Source organism: Salmo salar, chromosome 03 (assembly GCF_965601325.2).
Source record: "Salmo salar chromosome 03, fSalSal1, whole genome shotgun sequence".
Lineage (NCBI taxonomy): Eukaryota > Metazoa > Chordata > Actinopteri > Salmoniformes > Salmonidae > Salmo > Salmo salar.
In genome coordinates, this window is record NC_138293.1 from 35454878 (window position 1) to 35475573 (window position 20696).

Sequence of the window (20696 nt, forward strand, 5' to 3'; positions counted from 1 at the left end):
ACACAGAACTACCCTACATTTTGACCTCTTTCTCCAGATAAAATCCAGCGACATGTGAGGTCCAGCCACACGACAACCTGCCCACTCGACCCAATCCCCTCTTACCTTCTCCATCTCTGGAGACTCTCCCATTCCTCACTTCCCTCATCCCTTCAAGAAAGCCACAGTCACACCCTTCAAGAAAAACACCTGACCCCTCCAATGTCAAAAACTACAGACCGGTATCCCTTCTTTCTTTCCAAAACACTTGAGCATGCTCTCTGACCAATGCTCTCATTATCCCTCTCAGAATGAACCTCTTGATCCTAACCAGTCAAGCTTCAGGACAGGTCAATCAACTGAGACTGTTCTCCACTGTTTCACGGATATCTATTCGCTGCCTTTGACACTGAACCATCAGATCCTCCTCTCCACCTTCTCGGGGCTGGGCGTCTCAGGCACTGCACTCCTGGATTGCATCCTACCTGGCAGGTCGCTCCTACCTGGTGGTGTGGAAGGGATCAGTGTCTGCACCACATGCTCTCACCACTGGTGTCCTCCAGGGCTCAGTTCTAGGCCCTCACCTCTTTTCTCTATATGCCAAGTCACTCAGCTCCATTATATCCTGTCATTGCGATGCAGATGACAACTACTTTTCTCATTCCCACCTTCTGACAAACAGGTGACGACACACATCTCTGCGTGCCTGGCAGATATCTCAGCTTGGATGTTGGTCCACCACCTCAAGCTCACCAATATGGAGCTGCTCTTCTTCCGGGTAAGGCCTGCCCGCTCAAAGACCTCTCCATCACGGTTGGTATTCCCCTCCCAAAGAACTTTGACGTGACCCTGGACAATACCCTGTCGTATTAAAAAAAAAAAAATCTAAACAGTCACTTGCTCCTGCAGGTTAGAGTACCACCTTTCCACACACAGGAAGCGGCGTATGTTCTAATCCAGGCACACGTTAAATCCCATCTGGACTACTGCAACTGTGTTGGTTGTGCACCCCGATTGTGCCATCAAACCCCTGTAAACTTATCCTGAACGCCACAGCCAGTCTGATGTTCAACCATCCCAAGTTCTTCCATGTCACTCCACTTCTCCATACACATTTTTTTATTTAACTAGGCAAGTCAGTTAAATTCTTAATTACAATGACGGCCTACCAAAAGGCCTCCTGCGGGGACGGGAGCTGGGATTTAAAAATACAAATATAGGACAAAACACACATCACGACAAGAGACACCACAACACGGTAGCAGCACAAAACATGGTACAAACATTATTGGGCACAGACAACAGCACAAAGGAAAGAAGGTAGAGACAACTATGCTCAAATCCTACATCCCAACAAGAGAACTCCATTCCGCCACCTCTGGTTTCTTGGCCATCCTACCCCTACGGAAGGTCAGCTCCCAGGACTTCGCCCTGATGCAAGGACAGCAGAGTTCCTGCCCATCTTCCGAAAACATCTAAAAACCATACCTCTTCAAAGAGTATCTTAAAACTAGACACCGACCTTATTCCCCTCCAACAAAAAACACCTTGCACTTGTCTTTTCCAACTAGCATTGACTTTGCTGATAACTTCTTTATTGAGGAAAATGTACTTACTAAGACTGATATTTGGTTGTCTCACCTAGCCATTTTAAGATGAAAGCACTAAGTCGCTCTGGATAAGAACGTCTGCTAAATGACCAAAATGTAAAAGCAACACATCAGTGGTTCAAAATCTTCCTTACCTTGTGCTTTGTCATTTTTTTCCTGCCAATCAACCGTGATGCTCATCCATCACACACACACACACACCTCTTCTCTGTTCCCAGTACTGTGATTGTTGAATTACTAGCTACAATCACAGCCCTGTGATTGGTAAATCACTTCGTTAGCCACAAGTCTATAAGCAGTTGCTCAGAATAAATTACTGTATATCAAAATCACTCATAGCCTAAATACATAATAAAAGAGAAGTCTGTAGATTATAGATAAAGATATGTTTATTGACACATATCCATCAGTGCGGCCTCCAATGCAATTAAACATGCGATTCATCCAAGACAAAATAGAGTCAGTAGGTCATAGTTCCAGTGCTTCCCCCTCACCCTCTTTTTACTGAACAAAAAAAAAACATTTTGAATTAGCGGTATTCATGATCATAGTTTTTTTTTATCTTCAAATTATGTACACAGCTGGATTTACGTGAATGGGACGTTACCATATGAATATAATTAGAACTACATTTTTAACAAGCCTTCGTCAAGGTACACCATCCAGAAACTGTTGTGAGCTAGATACTGGACTCTGGGAACTTTGTGTTGACACATTACACTATTGCAATGAATCTATAAAGAGGCATTCAGAATATACTCCAACCAGACAGGAAACGTTCTGATAAAACCACAATGTAGCAGATAAAAAAAAAAAAATGACGGAAGAGTTTGGATTTGTCTTGTTTTTGGAGATAAACACAAAACAGATATGGCAGTAAAATCATTATCCAAACATTAAGGCACTAGGTGGGCCAAATGCTACACCTGGTTAAGTCTTCTACAAATAATTTACAATTCAAACAGTGCAGTTTTACATTTGTTAACTTAATGTTTTCCTTTTGAACCATTTATCTATGAGTCAATGTAAGGCAATACATACAAAAATACAATATTACAGAAAACAATGTACCCAATGAATACACAAAGAAAAAGAAAATACTTTTTAGGTCTCCTATCTGCCATTACAATGGAATTTGCTTATGGCTTGGAGCAATTACAATAATTAATAAAAATAACAATGCATAGATTTAAATGATCTTGCACGCTCTTCACTCAATACTGAAAAACATCTAATACTCAGTTCCCAATACATACTCTGTCTCAACTGACCCCTGATATAGCTGGAGAGCCAAGTAATAAGGGATCGAAGCAAAGGCCACCAGAGTCCATCAGTCAAAGGCATTGAAGTCAACTTAGATGGAAACAGAGTATCTGTTTTCTCAGACAGGGAAAAAAAACAAAAAAACATTTACGGTTCCCCGAGATGTACCCATTCTCCACAGAGTTAAGCCAATCCCTGCACTACAGTACCTCAATGTTGACCTTGTTTACATGCAAGAGTCCCAAGCAAAACCTTCAGTCATTTATTCAACCATAATCCCTTCCTATTCCTGACATGGAAGATGTACTACCCACAGCATGTCATGAGCCCCTCGCTCTTTCTTTCCATCTCCCATTCAGGTCCCAAGTCCCACGTTTTGGAACGACGAGCCACGCCATCTTCTGGAAGAAACAAAGAGTTGCAAGTATGTGGTGGCTGGATGAGGGAGTCTTAGTTGAGGTTCCAGGGTGAGGGTGAGGGTAGGAGAAGAGGGGGTGAGGGGGGAATAGCAGGTCTTTTCAATGTCCCTGATGCCTTATGCCAGATAACTATCCCACATTTCCAGCGCTGGTCAGATTGCTTTAATTGACTTTGAGATCAAATAGGGACCCTCCTGTTTTTGTGAGGTGGGAGGGGGGAGAAAACACAAAGTCCCAATAGAATCCAATGGTTCAGATGGTTAGCTGGAAGAAAGAGAAAACAGGTGTCCAGTGAAAGAGTGTAAGACATTTGACACTTGGTTAGTACCCCTGATAGATGTCAATACATTACATAGAAAAACAGGTAACTGCATCTCCATTATGCATTTCATGGTCTCTGGCATCATACTTGGTAGAGGGAAATGCTTCAGGAAAGGTTGCATAGAGGCCTAAGAGTTAGTCAATGAAACCAAAAAAACACTTTAGTGTCAAATTAGATAGAAAGAGTTCCAAGTCAAACGAGAAAGAACCACAAAGGACAGTTCCACTGCTGTTAGATACACCATCAACACAGTCAGTTAATAATAAATAATCAAGCCAAAACAGTAAGGAGATAATAGTGTAAAGAGTTAAGACTTCTTCTGTAAATTTGGTGAGGAGGAGGAGTTGTTGTCAATGTCAACAAGTGCTGGATGTTGTGTCTGCTGCTTGGAGGCTGGAGGCTGTGGTAGCAGAATGAGACTGCAACCTGCTAGTTACACAGGGCAGGAGAAGACAAAATAGCAAGTCACGTGGCTGACCGGACGACAACAGTCACAGACAGTCCACCAGCAGCAGCAGGGATGAAAAGAGGACTTCTGGACCTGGAGCACAAGCTCTCTTAACACCGTCTCTTAGCCTCAATGTTCTGTATTGGGCTATAGAAAACGAGTGTGGCTGCTTAGGCAGTACAAGGAGGTTGGAAAGGGCTGCCCTGTGGGACCATCAGAGGTTGTGTCCAAAATTACACCCCATTACCTATATAGTGCACTACTTTTGACCAAAAGTAGTGCACTATATGGAGAATAAGATGCTCTGGACAATTGTAGTGCACAACTTTATAAAAGGAAAATAATGCTATTTCAGGCCCAGAGAGTACGTATGTAAGGTTACCTTGGCTTGCCTGTGATGCTTTTGGGGTTCTTGCGGAAAGACTGGTTGGGTGCGGGGCGGGTGGACATGGTGCGGGGCGACGCCCTCAGGAAGGAGGAGGGTGGTGTTTTGGGGATCTTCCTGCCCAGGTGGCCAATCCATTTCTTCTGCTCGTCTTGGGTCAGAGCTAGCAGGAGCATGTCCCGGGCAGAGGTCACGTCATAGTTCACTGTTAGAGGGGGGGTTAGAGGAGACAAAAGCAGGTAGAACACTGAGAACACAAACTCAGGAAGTCCCCACTTACCCCTTAACGAAAGCCAAATGAAGTTATATTAAATTTAACCTGTTTTTCTTTCTCTCCTTTATTTTGGTGCCGAAAACCAGGATCAAGCAGTTTGTCTTGTAATTTTTAAAGTATATTTTTCCCCCCTTTCACCACTGATTTAGGTTTCATCAGTCTAACCTAAACTCTGCGACCGTACCTTTGCAGGGGGCGATGACGTCCTCCTTCTTGTCGAGGTGGTCCTGGTGGCACTTGACGTGGCAGCGGCGGCACTCCAGGGCTGGTGGGGGCTTGAAGACATGCCACAGGGGCTTGGCACAGGCCTCGCAGTTGGTGGGGAAGTGGTAAAGCGTGGGGATGAACTCATGACCTTTGTGGGGCAGACAGTTGGTCTTGTCGCCCTGCGAGACCGTCTCCATGTCCGCCTCCTTCCTGCACTCCCCCTCATTGGCATACAGGATCTAAAGGGGGGAGACGAGAGAGAGTAAGAGTCTCTTCAAAACATTTCTGCGTTTTTATAAAAGGGATAGTTTGAAGCGGGGCTTTTAGGGTTGTATACTACTGAATCAGAAAATCTAATTGAAAGTCTCTGGGGTAAAACAAAAGGAGTCAACTTAACTAATTGTGAATGTAGACTGGAGTGCACTCAAGACAGGTGTCAAAATCTACAATGGGATTGTAATCATCTGTTTGAGCAGGCAGGTCACCCAGTAGTCGACGTCTATCCATGTCTGAGGACGTCAGGAGATGTGGAAACTGCCCACTAAGGAGCAACAGTGAGTGATACCTTTAAGTAGGTTTTGGTTTTGCTTGGATGTTGTGGACAGGGATGGCGGATGGGTGTAAGCAACTGCCTATGGTTCCAAAGGTTGCATGTTCGAATCCAGCGACAGAAAGTTGTTTTTCATATTTGTGTTTTAAGCCTATCCCAAACATGAACCATTCTGAGTTCATGCCTGAACTTAACCTTGGAACGATACAGAGAAGTAACCAAACACTTTGAAATTTGAATGGGCAAGTAAGGTGATTGTAGACCTAAAAATACTGAGCTGGTTAACTTGATTGGTTTAGGTCAGAAGGCTGGGGTCATTCTAACGCGAACGCGTTGCCCTGAACCAGCAGTCCGCCGACGGCCTCCGTGCTTTCTGACGTAAGACAATGGGTCAGAAGGTCAATTGGTCAGGTCAGAAGTTTCCTTCCTACCTGGAATATCCTGGGGATCTCCTCGGTCTCTGCTCGGTACACATCACCCTGGGTGACTGGACGCACGTGGAACAGTTTGCTGCACAGAACAACAAGCAATGTGTGATTATTGGGGGGGAATCAGAATACACCGTCTCAGACACCGTTACACGAGCTCTTACAACCCAAGCAATAATTTTCACAAAACAAACTCATCTAAGATGGTGATATTCTGTGAGTGTTAAAAACAGATGGCGAGTGTAAAGAAAGTGAAATGGAAAAAAAACAAAACGAAATCCACAGAACAAGGGTACTTACTCGATATCTAGTACCATGGAGGGGTTGGACTGTTCTTTGTCCTGTTCGTCGTTGTAGAACAGAATCTTCTTGCTGCTCACCACCACATACTGAGGAAAAATCGAATCAAGAATCAATGTTAAGAAGAATCATGTTGGCCCAAAGGAGTAGGCACGAGGCAGCACCATCAGTACCACCAGTACCGTGCCATTTAATATGAATCAGTAACGTCAGGAAAACGATTCAAAAGCGTCCAGGTGACATACCTGCTTCTTCCAGCCATATCGCTTGATATTAGGTTTATTAGGAATGGACAGCCACCCTTCCAGTCTGGATTCTACAGAGACACAAGATAGACACAAATGAAAAGCAAGCCTGTGGGTAACACTGTCCCCAAAACACCATGCAGTGATTCAATTCAAACTCAGCTGGGGGGAAGAAAAAAATAAAAAAGTAATGTGACAAGGCCGGGCCATAATAAGTCATTTCAAGTTGAACTAACTGATCATTCTCTGCCCGGGTTACACTTCAAAATAACTGTATTATACAATAGTACGTGAGCGACAGAGTTAGAATATCCCATGCATTTACTTCAAGCTCAGTAGTTTTAGATCCCATGCATAAGGGAGCATTAATTAAAAGGGATATATAGGACAGTATAAATGTCTTTAATAAAGCAAGTCATATCCACGTTATTTTTCCAGCCAGTTAGATATCATGGACTAGCTTAAACTCCATGGTGGTCTAGATAGATGTGTGTTGTACAATTATTTTCTACTCAGTCAACGGCTGACAAAGCATGGCCGTTCTAGCCATAGAATTATGAAATCACTTATCAATTATAATTCTATGGATCTGCCCATCCAACATGGGGCTTCTGATGCCTCAGTCTACCGTCACGTAGCAGGGAACTGTATATCATTGGGAATATCCTTCCATTATGTTAAAGTTTTAACGACTCCACACAAAGAGCATGCTTTGGCAAACACAAGCTACAAAAGAACAGTGAATTGATCAAAAGCTCAACTACAAGTGTGTGAGAGTTCCTTGACTCTGAAAAGGAGCCGATTCTGTTCTGAGGTGAACATGCCAAAACAAAACTAAACTAAAAAAACGTTAAAAAAAAGGGAAAAAAAGGAGTGTTTGTTTGAAGCACAAGGGACAGGGGCTCAAAAGGAAGGGTGTGGTCATGGTTTCCAGACACGTTTTGAAAGGTGCTCAGAGTGATGGGTTAAACCACACAGTGCTGTTGTAGTCTACTGTTACAGTAGCTAACCTCTCATGTAGTCACTTTAGGAGTCACTCAGATTTTATGATCGCTTGCCCTGCCGCAAAATAAATGTACAGCTGACAACATTGAAGCTGATTACCTACAGAAGACTCATTTATACGGTACAGTTAGAATTTGTACTGAAATAATGTTATATTAAGTTCTATACTGTAAATGGTTAATTTGTCCCTACAAATGGCTTATGTGAATTATGATTCACGGTTAGTAAATGAAAATGCCCCCAGCATGGCACAACTTGTTTTTTTTTTTAAAAGCCAACTTCCTTAAAATAACCTAAAAGGGGCTATAACTGCTCCTTCTGTCACTCGGAATGGCCTTTCAAAAGTGTTGGTGAGAGCATACAAGAAGGATGGATACCTTTCTCACCCAAATAACAAAAACACAAGGGAGGCGAAAGACATACAGTAGCACAGCCTAGGCCAGGCACAATTGGGGTCCACAACTCCGAGTTACTCACAGAAGGAAAAGAATAGAAGATACAAAGATAGGGAGGAGAGCAAGGAGAACCAACTGGAGATGGGGGAATAAGAGATGAGAGAGGACTTTAACCACAGGCACATCAGGCATTCAATGTACAGCAAACATTGTTGGTAGGTCTCCAAAGAAAAACAGTCATTTTAAATGGACTGTTCAAGTTGACACTTGAACCATGTGGGTTAGGAAATATGAAAATCAGCATTCTCTTATACAGTGCATTCGGAAGGTACTCAGACCCCTTGACTTTTACCACTTGGTTACGTTACAGCCTTATTCTAAATTGGATTAAATATGTTTTTCTCAAACTACACACAATACCCCAAAACGACAAAGCGAAAATAGGTTTCTAGATTTTTTTGCACATTTAAAAATTAAAAACAGAAATACCCAGACACTTTGCTAAGAGACTCGAAATTAAGGTCAAGTGCATCCTGTTTCCATTCACCCTTGAGAAGTTTCTACAACTTGATTGTCCACCTGTGGTAAATTAAATTGATTGGACATGAATTGGAAAGGCACACACCTCTCTAGATAAGGTCCCACAGTTGACAGTGCATGTCAGAGAAAAAAAAAACAAGCCATGATGTCGAAGGAATTGACCGTAGAGCTCCGAGACAGGATTGTGTCTAGGCACAGATCTGGGGAAGGGTACCAAAAAATGTCTGCAGCATTTAAGGTCCCCAAGAACACAGAGGCCTCCATCATTCTTAAATGGAAGAAGTTTGTAACCACCAAGAGCTGGCCGCTCGACCAAACTGAGCAATCGAGGGAGTAGGGCCTTGGTCAGGGAGGTGACCAATAACCCGATGGTCACTCTGACAGAGCTGCAGAGTTCCTCTCTGGAGATGGGAGAACCTTGCAGAAGGACAACCATCTTTGCAGCACTCCACCAATTTGGCCTTTATGGTAGTGACCAGTAAAAGGCACATGACAACCCACTTGGGAGTTTGCCAAAAGGACCTAAAGGACTCTCCGACCATGAGAAACAAGATTATCTTGTCTGATGAAACCAAGATTGAACTCTTTGGGGATGTTTTTCAGCGGCAAGGACTGGGAGACTAGTCAAGATCGAGGGAAAGAGGAACAGAGCAAAGTACAGATAGATCCTTGATGAAAATCTGCTCAAGAGTGCTCAGGACCTCAGACTGGGGGCGAAGGTTCACCTTATAACAGGACAACGACCCTAAGCACACAGCCAAGACAACGCAGGAGTGGCTTCAGGACAAGGATCTGAATGTCCTTGAGTGGCCCAACCAGAGCCCGGACTTAAACCCGGTCAAACATCTCATGAGACCTGAAAAAAATCTGTGCAACAACGCTCCACATCCAACATGACAGAGCTTGAGGGCATCTGCAGAGAAGAATGGGAGAAACTCCCCAAATACAGGTGGGTCAAGCTTGTAGCGTCATATCCAAGAACACTCGAGGCTGTAATCGCTGCCAAAGGTGCTTCAACAAAGTACTGAGTAAAGGGTCTGAATACTTATGTACAGTTGAAGTCGGAAGTTCACATACACCTTAGCCAAATACATTTAAACTCAGTTTCACAATTCCTGACATTTAATCCTAGTAAAAATTCCCTGTTTTAGGTCAGTTAGGATCACCACTTTATTTTAAGAATGTGATATGTCAGAATAATAGAGAATTATTTATTTCAGCTTTTATTTCTTTCATCACATTCCCAGTGGGTCAGAAGTTTACATACACTCAATTAGTATTTGGTAGCATTGCCTTTAAATTGTTTAACTTGGATCAAACGTTCTGGGTAGCCTTCCACAAGCTTCCCACAATAAGTTGGGTGAATTTTGACCCATTCCTCCTGACAGAGATGGTGAAACTGAGTCAGGTTTGTCGGCCTCCTTGCTCACAAACGCCATTTCATTTCTGCCCACAAATGTTCTATAGGATTGAGGTCAGGGCTTGGTGATGGCCACTCCAATACCTTGACTTTGTTGTCTTTAAGCCATTTTGCCACAACTTTGGAAGTATGCTTGGGGTCATTGTCCATTTGGAAGACCCATTTGCGACCAAACTTTAACTTCCTGACTGATGTCTTGATGTTGCTTCAATATACCCACTTAATTTTCCTCCCTCATTATGCCATCTATTTTATGAAGTGCACCAGTCCCTCCTGCAGCAAAGAACCCCCACAACATGATGCTGCCACCCCCGTGCTTCACAGTTATGATGGTGTTCGTCTTGCAAGCATCCCCCTTTTTCCTCAAAACATAACGATGGTCATTATGGCCAAACAGTTCTGTTTTTGTTTCATCAGACCAGAGGACATTTCTACAAAAAGTACGATCTTTGTCCCCATGTGCAGTTGCAAACCGTAGTGTGTCTTTTCTTATCGCGGTTTTGGAGCAGTGGCTTCTTCCTTGCTGAGCGGCCTTTCAGGTTATGTCGATATAGGACTCGTTTTACTGTGGATATAGATACTTTTGTACCCGTTTCCTCCAGCATCTTCAGAAGGTCCTTTGCTGTTGTTCTGGGATTGATTTGCACTTTTCGCACCAAAGTACATTCATCTCTAGGAGACAGAACGCGTCTCCTTCCCGAGCGGTATGATGGCTGCATGGTCTCATGGTGTTTATACTTGCGTACTATTGTTTGTTCAGATGAACGTGGTACCTTCAGGTGTTTGGAAATTGCTCCCAAGGATGAACCAGACTTGTGGAGGTCTACAACTTTTTTTTCCCCTGAGGTCTTAGCTGATTTCTGTTGATTTTCCCATGATGTCAAGCAAAGAGGCACTGAGTTTGAAGGTAGGCCTTGAAATACATCCACAGGTACACTTCCAATTGACTCAAATGATGTCAATTAGCCTATCAGAAGCTTCTAAAGCCATGACATCATTTTCTGGAATTTTCAAGCTGTTTAAAGGCACAGTCAACTTAGTGTATGTAAACTTCTGACCCACTGGAATTGTGATTAAGTGAAATCATCTGGCTTAAACAATTGTTGGAAGAAGTATGTGTCATGCACAAAGTAGATGTTCTAACCGACTTGCCAAAACTATAGTTTGTTAACAAGAAATTTAAAAACGAGTTTTAATGACGCCAACCTAAGTGTATGTACACTTCTGACTTCAACTGTATATGTGATACAATGTGGGGTCTGAATACTTTCCGAATGCAATCTAGGTACTTCACTGCTTCAGAACAATACTGTCATAACTCAACCAGTCATGGAATGGTTTAATAACTTGGAATGGCTAGGATTGATAAGATTTAAATCATGCCAGGGTTCGTGTTGGATCATTAAAGCTCGCCTGATGGACCAAACATCTAGTTCAGTGATCCAAAATCCTGTTCATTGAGAGCTGTAGTACTGTAGATTTGCGTCCCAGCTTAGCATCGTCCCACCTTCAACACTTTCATTCGCTGAATCATGTGTGCTGTGGCTCATCACGAACAGGGTTTGAGGATGTTTGGCCTAGCCTGTCCTTTGACACAGCTGCCCTTGGTTAGCTGACCCGCGCGGTGAACTTACCGGCGATGTTGCTGTCCGTCTCGTCCATCTGCAGGCTGGTGACGCTGGAGTTGTCCATGCGCAGCTGCAGGTCGATGAGCTTCTCCCTCAGCTGCTCGATGTCACTCTCCTTGCTGTCCAGCTGCATCTGCAGCTCATTGCGGTACGTGCACTCCTCGGACAGTTGCTGTTGTAGAAGAGGAGAGGCAAACAGTGAATATGCAGTCACTTTAGGGAAGATCAGAAGCACCGCACCGTCAAGGAGGAATGTAGCACTGCCTTTCACTATCGACTTTTAAGCTCTGTTCTAAATTAGGAATGTATTTTACTAAATCTTCTTAACTGTCCTATTACCTCATACTCTTTTACCTAAAAGAGTGCTTTTTTGTTCTATTTTATAGCATACTGTTACTTAAAAGGTCCCAAGATCATCGTCAGATGATTTTCAAACCGATTTGACCCTACTGTTCAATTGCCTGACAATGTATAATGTGTTACTGACCGCCTGCATCTCACTGAGCTCCTTCTGGTACTTGATGGCCATGTGGTTGAACTTGTCCTTCTCCTGTTTGAGCTCCAGCTGCAGCTTGCGGTTCTCCTTCTCCTTCTTCCTCAGGTCGGTCGTGTTTCCCTTCTTCTTGGTGTCCAGCTTCATATCCTTCCTGTTCATGATCTCTGCAAGCTTGTTCACCGCCTGGAGAGACACGGTTGAGGGTTGGGATCAAATAGGGTAACCAGTTGAGGTTTAACAAATTGGGGCAACTGGTTGAGGTGTTTGGATGTAAATAAGGAGCTCATAACTATTGATGTGGCGTTCTGTAATGTAAATTGTCGTCTAAGGTTGAAGTGTCTTCACCTGAGTCTTGAGCGTGCGCTCTGTGCTGAGAACCTTCTCGTAGTTGGCCTTGATTGTGTTTGTAATCTCCTCTTTCTGGGAGGCATACTCTGCAGGAGGGAAGGGTACAGCCTGAGGAGACTAGACAGTCTTACAGGGATCTAACAGACCCATACCAGGGCCGATGTTGACCTTACCCATAGACCTAGAATATAGTAATCAGACCAAATTATGACAATTGAGTCTTGGCGCTACCTTCCTCCTGAATGCGAAGCTTGTTGTTCAGCTCGGCCTTCTCCTTGCTGAGGTTCTCCACATCTTTGGTCAGGGTTTTGTTGGAATCCTCAAGCTGGGGAGATTCATTCAGAGGTTTAAGTGTAGGTGTTCTACAGCTGCCTGAGACATGCATTCAGAGGTTTAAGTGTAGGTGTTCTACAGCTGCCTGAGACACACAAAAACAATCCTTAAATATCCCCAATAATGAAAGTATACCAAGCTATTGTTTCCTCTGTGCCCCCATTCCTGGGTAGATGCATTTTCCCTGACATTCATTTACAATGCAGGAGAGCAGTGCGCATTGAGGCACGCTGTAACTGACCCGTGCGATGGTGGCATCCTTCTCGGTGCCCTCCTGCTTGTGTCTGGCCGTGGCCTTCTTGTTCTCCTGGCTCAGCTCAAAGTATTGCTCCTCCTGGAGCGCCCTGGCCAGCTGCTCCGACTCCGCCTTGGTCACTGTCAGATCCAGCTGGGCCAACAGGGAGTCCCTGGTGGGAGGGAGGACGGACACACACGGTTTAAAATGGAATAATAATCACTCCGCGTGGAGACTTGAAAGTAGAGTGGTCGAGAAAAGATGCACCCACACATTCTTGCTACATTGACAAATGCCTGATTTTATAACGGTTTCCATTTTGTGATTTGTTACCTTTCGCTGTGCAGCTCCTGCACCTTCTTGTGAGCTTCCTGGACCTGCCGGTTCCTCTCCTCAATATCCTCTTTCAGTTCCTTCACCTGAGTTTTATAAAGCGTCTGGGGGGGTAGAGAGAGGAGATATGGGCAATTAAGTTAGCCACTAAACCAGGTTATAGGAGAGTGGGGTCGTTGGGTCCTACTCACTGAGAAATACTGTTCGGCCTCAAGCTGGTCCTGAAGTTCCCTCATCTGCCCCTCGTTGCCCCTGTACTGCCTGGAAGACAGACACACAAACCACATGATGAACATATTGGAGTTTCAAAGCAACCAAATCCGTGTTGAAAGGGAAATTCAGATCAAAATCATCAAGAAGCGATCAAACTTTTCAGCCACAAAACGTGTGTATAGATTATGAACCTAATGACACTGTACTATCCGGTATGTGCCAGGGCTGTAATTAGCTGGGGAATACCACCTCCACCGCTCCTTGCAGAGCTCCGTAGGCGGAAACCTACAGAACGCTCTGCAGCAGGATTAACAGTCCAGTCAGTCTGGTGGGAGGAGCTGGACTGCAGGCTAATCCTTAATCCTGTGGTGTAAACATTGTCAGAGGGCAGCTTTGCCACAGTTACCCCCTAAGCTGGAATAAGAGCCTTTTTACTGGAATAACAACCAATTGTAGGGCCATTTAACGTCTTGACTCCCAAAGCAGTACTAGCTAGCTGCAGGAAGGAAAAACGTCAAACTAAAGAGTATTACAGAATATTCGACCTTTCAGAATAGATTTCAGCTAATGAAGACCGATAAGTGTGGCTGAAATGCATTGAGACGATGCTCAATGTGGGCCTGTTGAGAATCCAGCTAAAAGTTACCCACAGATCTAGGATCAGATCACCCAACCATAATAAACATTAGGGGGGATTAAAAGATCTCTGACCCTTGTATAAGTGACTAGTGGTAAACTCGACATACTCTTATTTGGGGTAAGTCAAACTGTGGTGGGCTGTGACAACATGTGACTAGTTTGGAGGGTATTCTCACTTAGTGAGCTGCGCGAGCTGGAACTCGAGCGACCGTTTGCTCTCTAGTGCCGTGTTGATCTCCTGCTTCAGCTGCTTCTCCGAGCCCTTTAGCCGGTCGGCCTCCTGCGAGCGGCATTTCAGCTCGTTCTGGGCCAGCAGCCTCTTACTGGACTCCTGCTCCATCAGCATCCGTAGCCCTTTCACCTGAGAGGAAAGGGGGAGGGAACCACAGGTTGTTAGGACACAAGATAAACAGTATGTCCTAACTATACAGGTTATACCGGGAGATTTCGTCTTGGGTAAAAAAAGAAATCACCAGCGTTCACATAGTGGACCTGAATCCTAACTACTGTGAAATTTGCCATTAGTAACAATTCATGACTGACGTCTGATAAGTCTGGCGGTTGAACGAGCGATGCAAAGTTGAAGGTTTTAAGCGCGTGACCGTGGGCATCCACCCCAGACGGTACGAGTTAACATCCGGTGGTGCTCACCTCGTCCTCCAGCCTCTCCTTCTGCTTCATCAGCTGCTCCATCTTCTGCACTGACTGCTTGAGGTCAAACTCCAGCATGGAGCACTGCTTCTCCACCTCCACCACCCTGCTCTCCGCTCGCATCCTCGCCCCGCTCTCCTCCGACACCTTCTGCTGCACCGCTTGGAGGGAAGGAAGGAAGGAAGGTGTTTCACTCAGTTGCAACTATCCATCCGTTATTCTATGGAGGATCTCACAGACAGATCGAATGGGACATTTGTGCTCAGTCATTTCAAATAAACTACATTGAAAAGGTCAGGACTGCTACAACTGCTAGAAGACAAGTAAATGTTGCTTCAAACAGTGCTAGTCTCAGTCATTTCTGTTTTTGGAAGTTGGGATGTGGTCCAGCATTTAATACGTAGGGGGGGTAAAGTCTCGACATGCCACATGGAGGGGAGCGGTGTACATTCCCTGAATTCCGCCCCATCCAGCCAGTGCCCCCTGGGTATGAGTGGTACAGGTGGGGTTGGGGAGAGAAGAGAGACAGATAGAAAAAGGAGACAGATGGTAGTGGTGGGTAGGGTGTGCTCCAACACAGGCTCAGAAATACCATGCATGGCAGCTGACTTGGCCTCTTCAATGGACTCGTATTTGTCAGTGAGCTGGGCCCGCGTCACTCTGTGTTCTGTGTGCTCCTGGTCCAAGCGCTGCTGCAGAGTCTTCAGCTTGTAGTTCAGGTCAATCTCCAGGTTGTTCTTCTCCTGTTGGGAGACAACACTGAATTGCATAAAGAATCCCTGGAAAGGACATTGGCATACTAGCAGCGTGTCCATCTTGATCAGGAAAACATTCATTCTGCTGATCTTTATGGGAGAGACACTGAGAATAAAGGGACTAAAATACCAGTTAGATGTACATTTGGTTATCCCACCTTAAGATGTTTTTATTCGTCTAAATGTTTGATTTACTTTGTTAAGATAGCAAAGAAAATGGCTAATAAGGAGCACAGCCGTTTTTTTTTTTTTAAACTTCCATATTTGGACCCCTACTGACAGTAGGGGGACTTCACAAGTAACCGGATATCAACGGCAGGTTTTGTGTTAGCATTCGAAAGCATAGTATGGGCTTGTATGTGACATTTGGAGGGCACAAACCTTCTCCAGGTTGTTTCTCCTCTCCTGGGCCTGCTTGCGTTCCGCCTCCACTTTGGACAGGCTGCGTATCAGGTTCTTATTGTCCTCCTGAAGACCAGTCATCCGCACTACAGACACAGAGAGTCACCATCAAAACAGTCGTTTGTGCAACGTGCTAAACGCACCATAATGCATAGCTTTAAGACTTGGGGAAACTATATCTGTACATCTCCAAAAGTCTGGACTGTAAGGACACTGGACAAAGTATTTTTCTATTCAATGTGGACTTCTGTACCACTTCAAAATCAGTCTGAATTAAGAGCAATATTTCAAGAAAATCCCTCAGATATATTCACCCCCAGGCCTCTCCTACTGTACAAAGAGTTCTGTAGGCATTGGGCAGTGCCTGGGCATGTCTGTGATGAATGACAACGGTTAGAACTGGAGCATATAATCCCCAGCTGTCTCTTAAATAGCGATTGAGTTCACTTCAGATCATTTGAAGTTAGTTGAACAGCTAAGTAATTGTGACTGAGGTATTACTGTAAAGCAAACTTAAAATGGGTGTAGGCAATCACATTAATCCATTGTAGTTCTAACGCATGCAGTCAGACGCCTCGTGTTTACTCAAACGCCGAGTCATGTCGTAGTCACATTTACTCATAGAACAATGAGTGCAGTCTTTGGGCCCCCGAGTGTCCAAAATCGCTACCCTTTTCCTTGTCTGGTGCACTCCCCTACATAGATTTAAGAGCCTAAGATTGGTGTAAGAGACCGTGCTTAGCTGAGTGCTTAGCTATGTATTTGTTGTATGTATAGACCGTAGGAAGAGTAGCTGTTGGCTAATGGGGATCAGAATAAAGATTAAAGAGTGCACACTTTAGGGAGAAGTGTGGAGAATTAGGATGTAGTCAAATGGTACCTTGCAGCTCGTGGATCTCCTCTGATCCCTGGCTGTAGCACCTCCTTTCAGAGTCCAGGGTGCTCTGCAGCTGCAGCAGCTCCTTCTCCAGCTGGGCCCTCCCCCCGTCAGACGAACGGCTCTTCTCCTGCAGCTCGCGGTTCAGCCCCTCCAGCTGGCTCATGGACTTGGCCATCTCTGTGTGGCTCTTCCTCAGCCGCGCCGCCGTGTCCGACTCTGCCCGCAGCAGGTCATTGGCCTCCTCCAGCTGCCAGTCAAGGAAACGGCCATTAGGAAAGTTCAGAATCAATATTACTTCCTGACACAGACGATCCGCTCAGTTGCTGCAGAACGTTTGATTGAAACAGTTGGGTTTCTTAACCAACATGTGGGAGGACGTCTAATGTTGTGAATGAAATGATATCCATTCATATGCTTCTAATAATACCTAATAGGCCAAGACTACTTTTGCTCTCTGAAAGGTCTATACCAGTCCAATCTGAGGCCTTGTTTCCTCCTTTACTTTGCTCTATGAAAATAAATAGTGACTTCAATTTGCTGATAAACATCAATGCATGTAATGCAACAAAGCCTTAGGGTGATGACACCGGGTCAGATATTGTTCATCCGTTGTCATGGTTAAGGTACCGATTTAGAGTGGAGTAATCTGATCCTTGATCTGTGGTTAAAACCTGGCCTGCCCTCTCCTTGATCCGTCTCACACAACCCTCAAAAACTAACATCCCTCACACAAACCCCTTCACTGTCTGTACCTTTGACCCAGATTCTGACCTTGGACACACATTCCGACCCTCTGATTTGATGAGCCGAATACTACATTGACACAGACCTCAAACAACCCCCTCACAACTACAAATGACCCCTGTGCTGTGTGGATGGTAATCAAAGAGAGCAGTGTGAAAACTGTACCTGATTTTGCAACTGTAGGATCTTGTCATTCGAGGCCTGAGAGTTTTGGCAGATTTTCCTCATGTCCTCAAGCTGCTCCTTCAGCGTGGACACTGAGACGAGAGAGCGTAAGAGGAGTCAATCAAAGATTAAGTAAATCTTCACACACACACACACACACACACGCCCCATTCAAAACATGACGCTACACTAAACTAACTACCAAGAAACTGTTTTTTGTGCATGGGACTTGCTCACACGTTGCATTTAAAGTGCTCCGTTTATGGTATCGGATGTGGTTGTGCTTGAATCCACAGCGAGCCACTGGTCCCAGTCAATTCGAGGGTCTCAGATGGTGTGTGTCTGGGTTAAGACCGCTAGTCAGAGGGTCAGAGACCAGCAGGTCAAGCAGCTCCAGTCTTGCTCGGCCAGGGTGAGTAGTAATCCAGTTGGGAGAAACATCTCTTCGGGCCAGATCAAGGCTCCGTCCTAAATGGCGCCCTATTCCCTATGGGCCCCGGTCAAACGTAGTCCACTTTATATGGGAACAGGGTGCCATTTTGGGACGCTCACTAACATCAGGGAGGAGAGGGATGCTACAAAGATATATATGCATTGTCACATACACCGGACAGGTACAGTGAAATGTGTCGTTTTACAGCGTCAGCCATAGTAGTACGGCACCCCTGGAGAAAAAGAGGGTTAAGTCCTTTCTCAAGAGCACCTTAACAGATTTTTAACCTTGCCGGCTCGGGTATTCGAACCAGCGACCTTTCGGTTACCGGCACAACGCTCTAACCACTACAGCCCTGGGGAGAGATCTTATCATGGATTATACTGTAGTAGCATTAACCCTGTACAAACCCTGTCAATTTAATGGCCAAACCACTTGTATACATTCTGCTTTAGGAACAAGTAAAGTACTGTAATACTGTACACGCCTATGATAATATTTGTTCATAATCAGTGTTAGAAACACATGTTATAGACACGATTATAAACAGAGGTTTGGACTAAAACAGGGGGAGATTGAAAAGAGATGAAATGATCGGGTGAATGAGAGAGGACAAAAACCACCCTTACCCTCGTTCTCCAAGTTGCGTCTCTTCTCGGCCTCCTGGTCGGCCTTTCTTTGGTACTCGGTGGCTCGGTGCTGGAGCATCATCTTGTCTTTCTCCAGCAGGGACATGCTGGCCTCCACACCCTTCCTCACGTTGCCCTGGGAGAGGAGGGAGGACAGGAGTAAGTCCTCAAAGTACAGAGCATTTAGGCCCTATATTATGTGGGGGGGTTTTTAAAACACATTTTGCAGACTATGTGTTGCAGAATCCGAGATATTCACTCACCTCCTCGTCCAGCTCTTTCATGATCTTGTCAAGCTTCGTGTTCGAGGTCCTAAAGACACACAGATTTGCACTTTAAATTGCTTTGCTTGATCGTCTAAAAACGGGAACTACTTGAGATCAAGAGCATTGGTCGTTAAAAAGACAGACGGGTTGTTTTCTCCCTCAAAACCGGCATTGTGTATTTGTTTAACTTGAGATGGAACTTATTGGAACTGATTGACAGGTTGTATACCTGCACTTCTGCTCCATTTCGTCCTTCAGCTGCATCTCACTGTGGAGTTGTTCTTCTAGCTGGTAGATCCTCTTCTGCAGGTTCTCCAGCTAAACAATAAACAATGTATAATACATTAAACAGATACTCGGGGGGGGGGGGGGGGGTCTTCTAAATGACTAAAACGTCAATGTAAACTAGTGTAAATACACATGGCAGAAGTAGACTGCTTAAATCCGGTAGTTTGGAGTAATGGCAACAGAGAGAAAGAAGTCCTATTTTCGCCATCTATAGAACTGATTCTGATACCAAAAGGTTTTCTATTGAGTGTTCTGTATTGATCTGTGTCAGGTCCTGTGGAAACTGCTAGGTGCGTGCCTGTAATTGCTATTTTAAGGTCGGGGAAATAGCAGCAGTAGCTCAATGCACCATTATAACATCCGCATTTTATTGAATTAACACTTTTCAATGTGATTGTATATCCCTGTAGGTAACAATGTCTCAAGGGTAATTTAGACAAAGCTTTTTCATTAAATAGGCCTACACATATTTATGTTTTTAATTCATCAACTCACTCAAGTAAATCTAATACTAACATCCGTTCGGATATTCAATTAATCGTGTCCATCCCAATAACAAACGTGCCGTGTTTTTTTTTGTCTATGCAGAAAGTAGTCATGCAACTCCAGTGTCTCGTTTTAACATCCAAGCGAGTACTCACATGGCTCTTGTCTTCCTTAGTGGAGCTGCTGCGTTTGTCAACACTCTTGGTGCTGGAGCTCCGGGAAAACCTGGAGAATAGACCACAACAGGGCGATCAGATCTCGTCAGAGGCAACAATAGGACCACACTTCCCTGACCTGAACCACTGATGACCTGGCCACACCGTGAAAACACATCCCCGTGGGTCAAACATGTTGTGGTTGTTATCTAGGTCAGGTTACCTAGTCTGCAGTTTGAGACGTGTGCATGTCTAACACGCTCTGGGTGAGGTTAACTAAGTATTTATACAGGTTGCATTATATTTCTGTGGCGGTATAACAAACGGCTAATGGCTCTAGTACAGGGGTGTCAAACTAATTTGGTCCCGCTGGCCGCATTCGTTCTCCACCGAGGTCCGGAGGGCCGCACTTAAAACTGGTTATGTTTCCTCACTCTCTAAATAGTCCCATATCCCAGGCTTTTAGAATTTCCGACGCTTCCTGACAGTCTACCATTCGTTTCGATGACTGTTAGCAAGCTGGACAGAGTGAAGAGACTATAAAAGTAGGTCCATTATAATTCCCCAAAACTTGTTTTACTCGAACCACACGCGCGCCCGGATTAAATGTGTTTGCGGGCCGGAATCGGCCCGCTGGCTGTATGTTTGACACCCCTGTTCTAATAAGTGCAGCCTAGAATGTGATGACTGTAGTTGACATTAGACAAACTGATGATTGCTCCAGTAGGGCAGCCTGACCATTTCGACTGTGGTTAGGGCCTTGATGTTTTTCCTGACCAACTGAGCTGACCAGGAAAAGCCTAGGTGAAGACTGACAGTGTTGACTG

At 44.7% G+C, this 20696-nt stretch overlaps 1 protein-coding gene across 2 annotated transcripts in view; it reads right to left on the reverse strand.

The window, feature by feature from the left end:
- Window positions 1–1960: 1960 nt before the first annotated feature.
- Window positions 1961–20696, reverse strand: part of LOC106600432 (rho-associated protein kinase 1) — a 64228-nt gene continuing 45492 nt past the window's right edge. Inside the window, exons 11-33 of one of the 2 annotated variants that reach the window (XM_082973459.1) lie at window positions 19870–19939; window positions 19170–19258; window positions 18938–18986; window positions 18675–18810; window positions 17613–17704; window positions 16704–16950; window positions 15803–15909; window positions 15259–15409; window positions 14667–14827; window positions 14192–14376; window positions 13355–13424; window positions 13164–13267; window positions 12837–13002; window positions 12494–12587; window positions 12260–12348; window positions 11906–12097; window positions 11425–11590; window positions 6431–6501; window positions 6186–6274; window positions 5889–5967; window positions 4885–5146; window positions 4424–4631; window positions 1961–3535 (exon numbers count right to left, since the gene is read on the reverse strand). In XM_082973459.1, coding sequence (XP_082829585.1) covers window positions 3532–3535; window positions 4424–4631; window positions 4885–5146; window positions 5889–5967; window positions 6186–6274; window positions 6431–6501; window positions 11425–11590; window positions 11906–12097; window positions 12260–12348; window positions 12494–12587; window positions 12837–13002; window positions 13164–13267; window positions 13355–13424; window positions 14192–14376; window positions 14667–14827; window positions 15259–15409; window positions 15803–15909; window positions 16704–16950; window positions 17613–17704; window positions 18675–18810; window positions 18938–18986; window positions 19170–19258; window positions 19870–19939 — 2881 coding nt within the window. In that variant the 3' untranslated portion in view covers window positions 1961–3531. The other variant, XM_082973458.1, reaches the window with a different exon arrangement.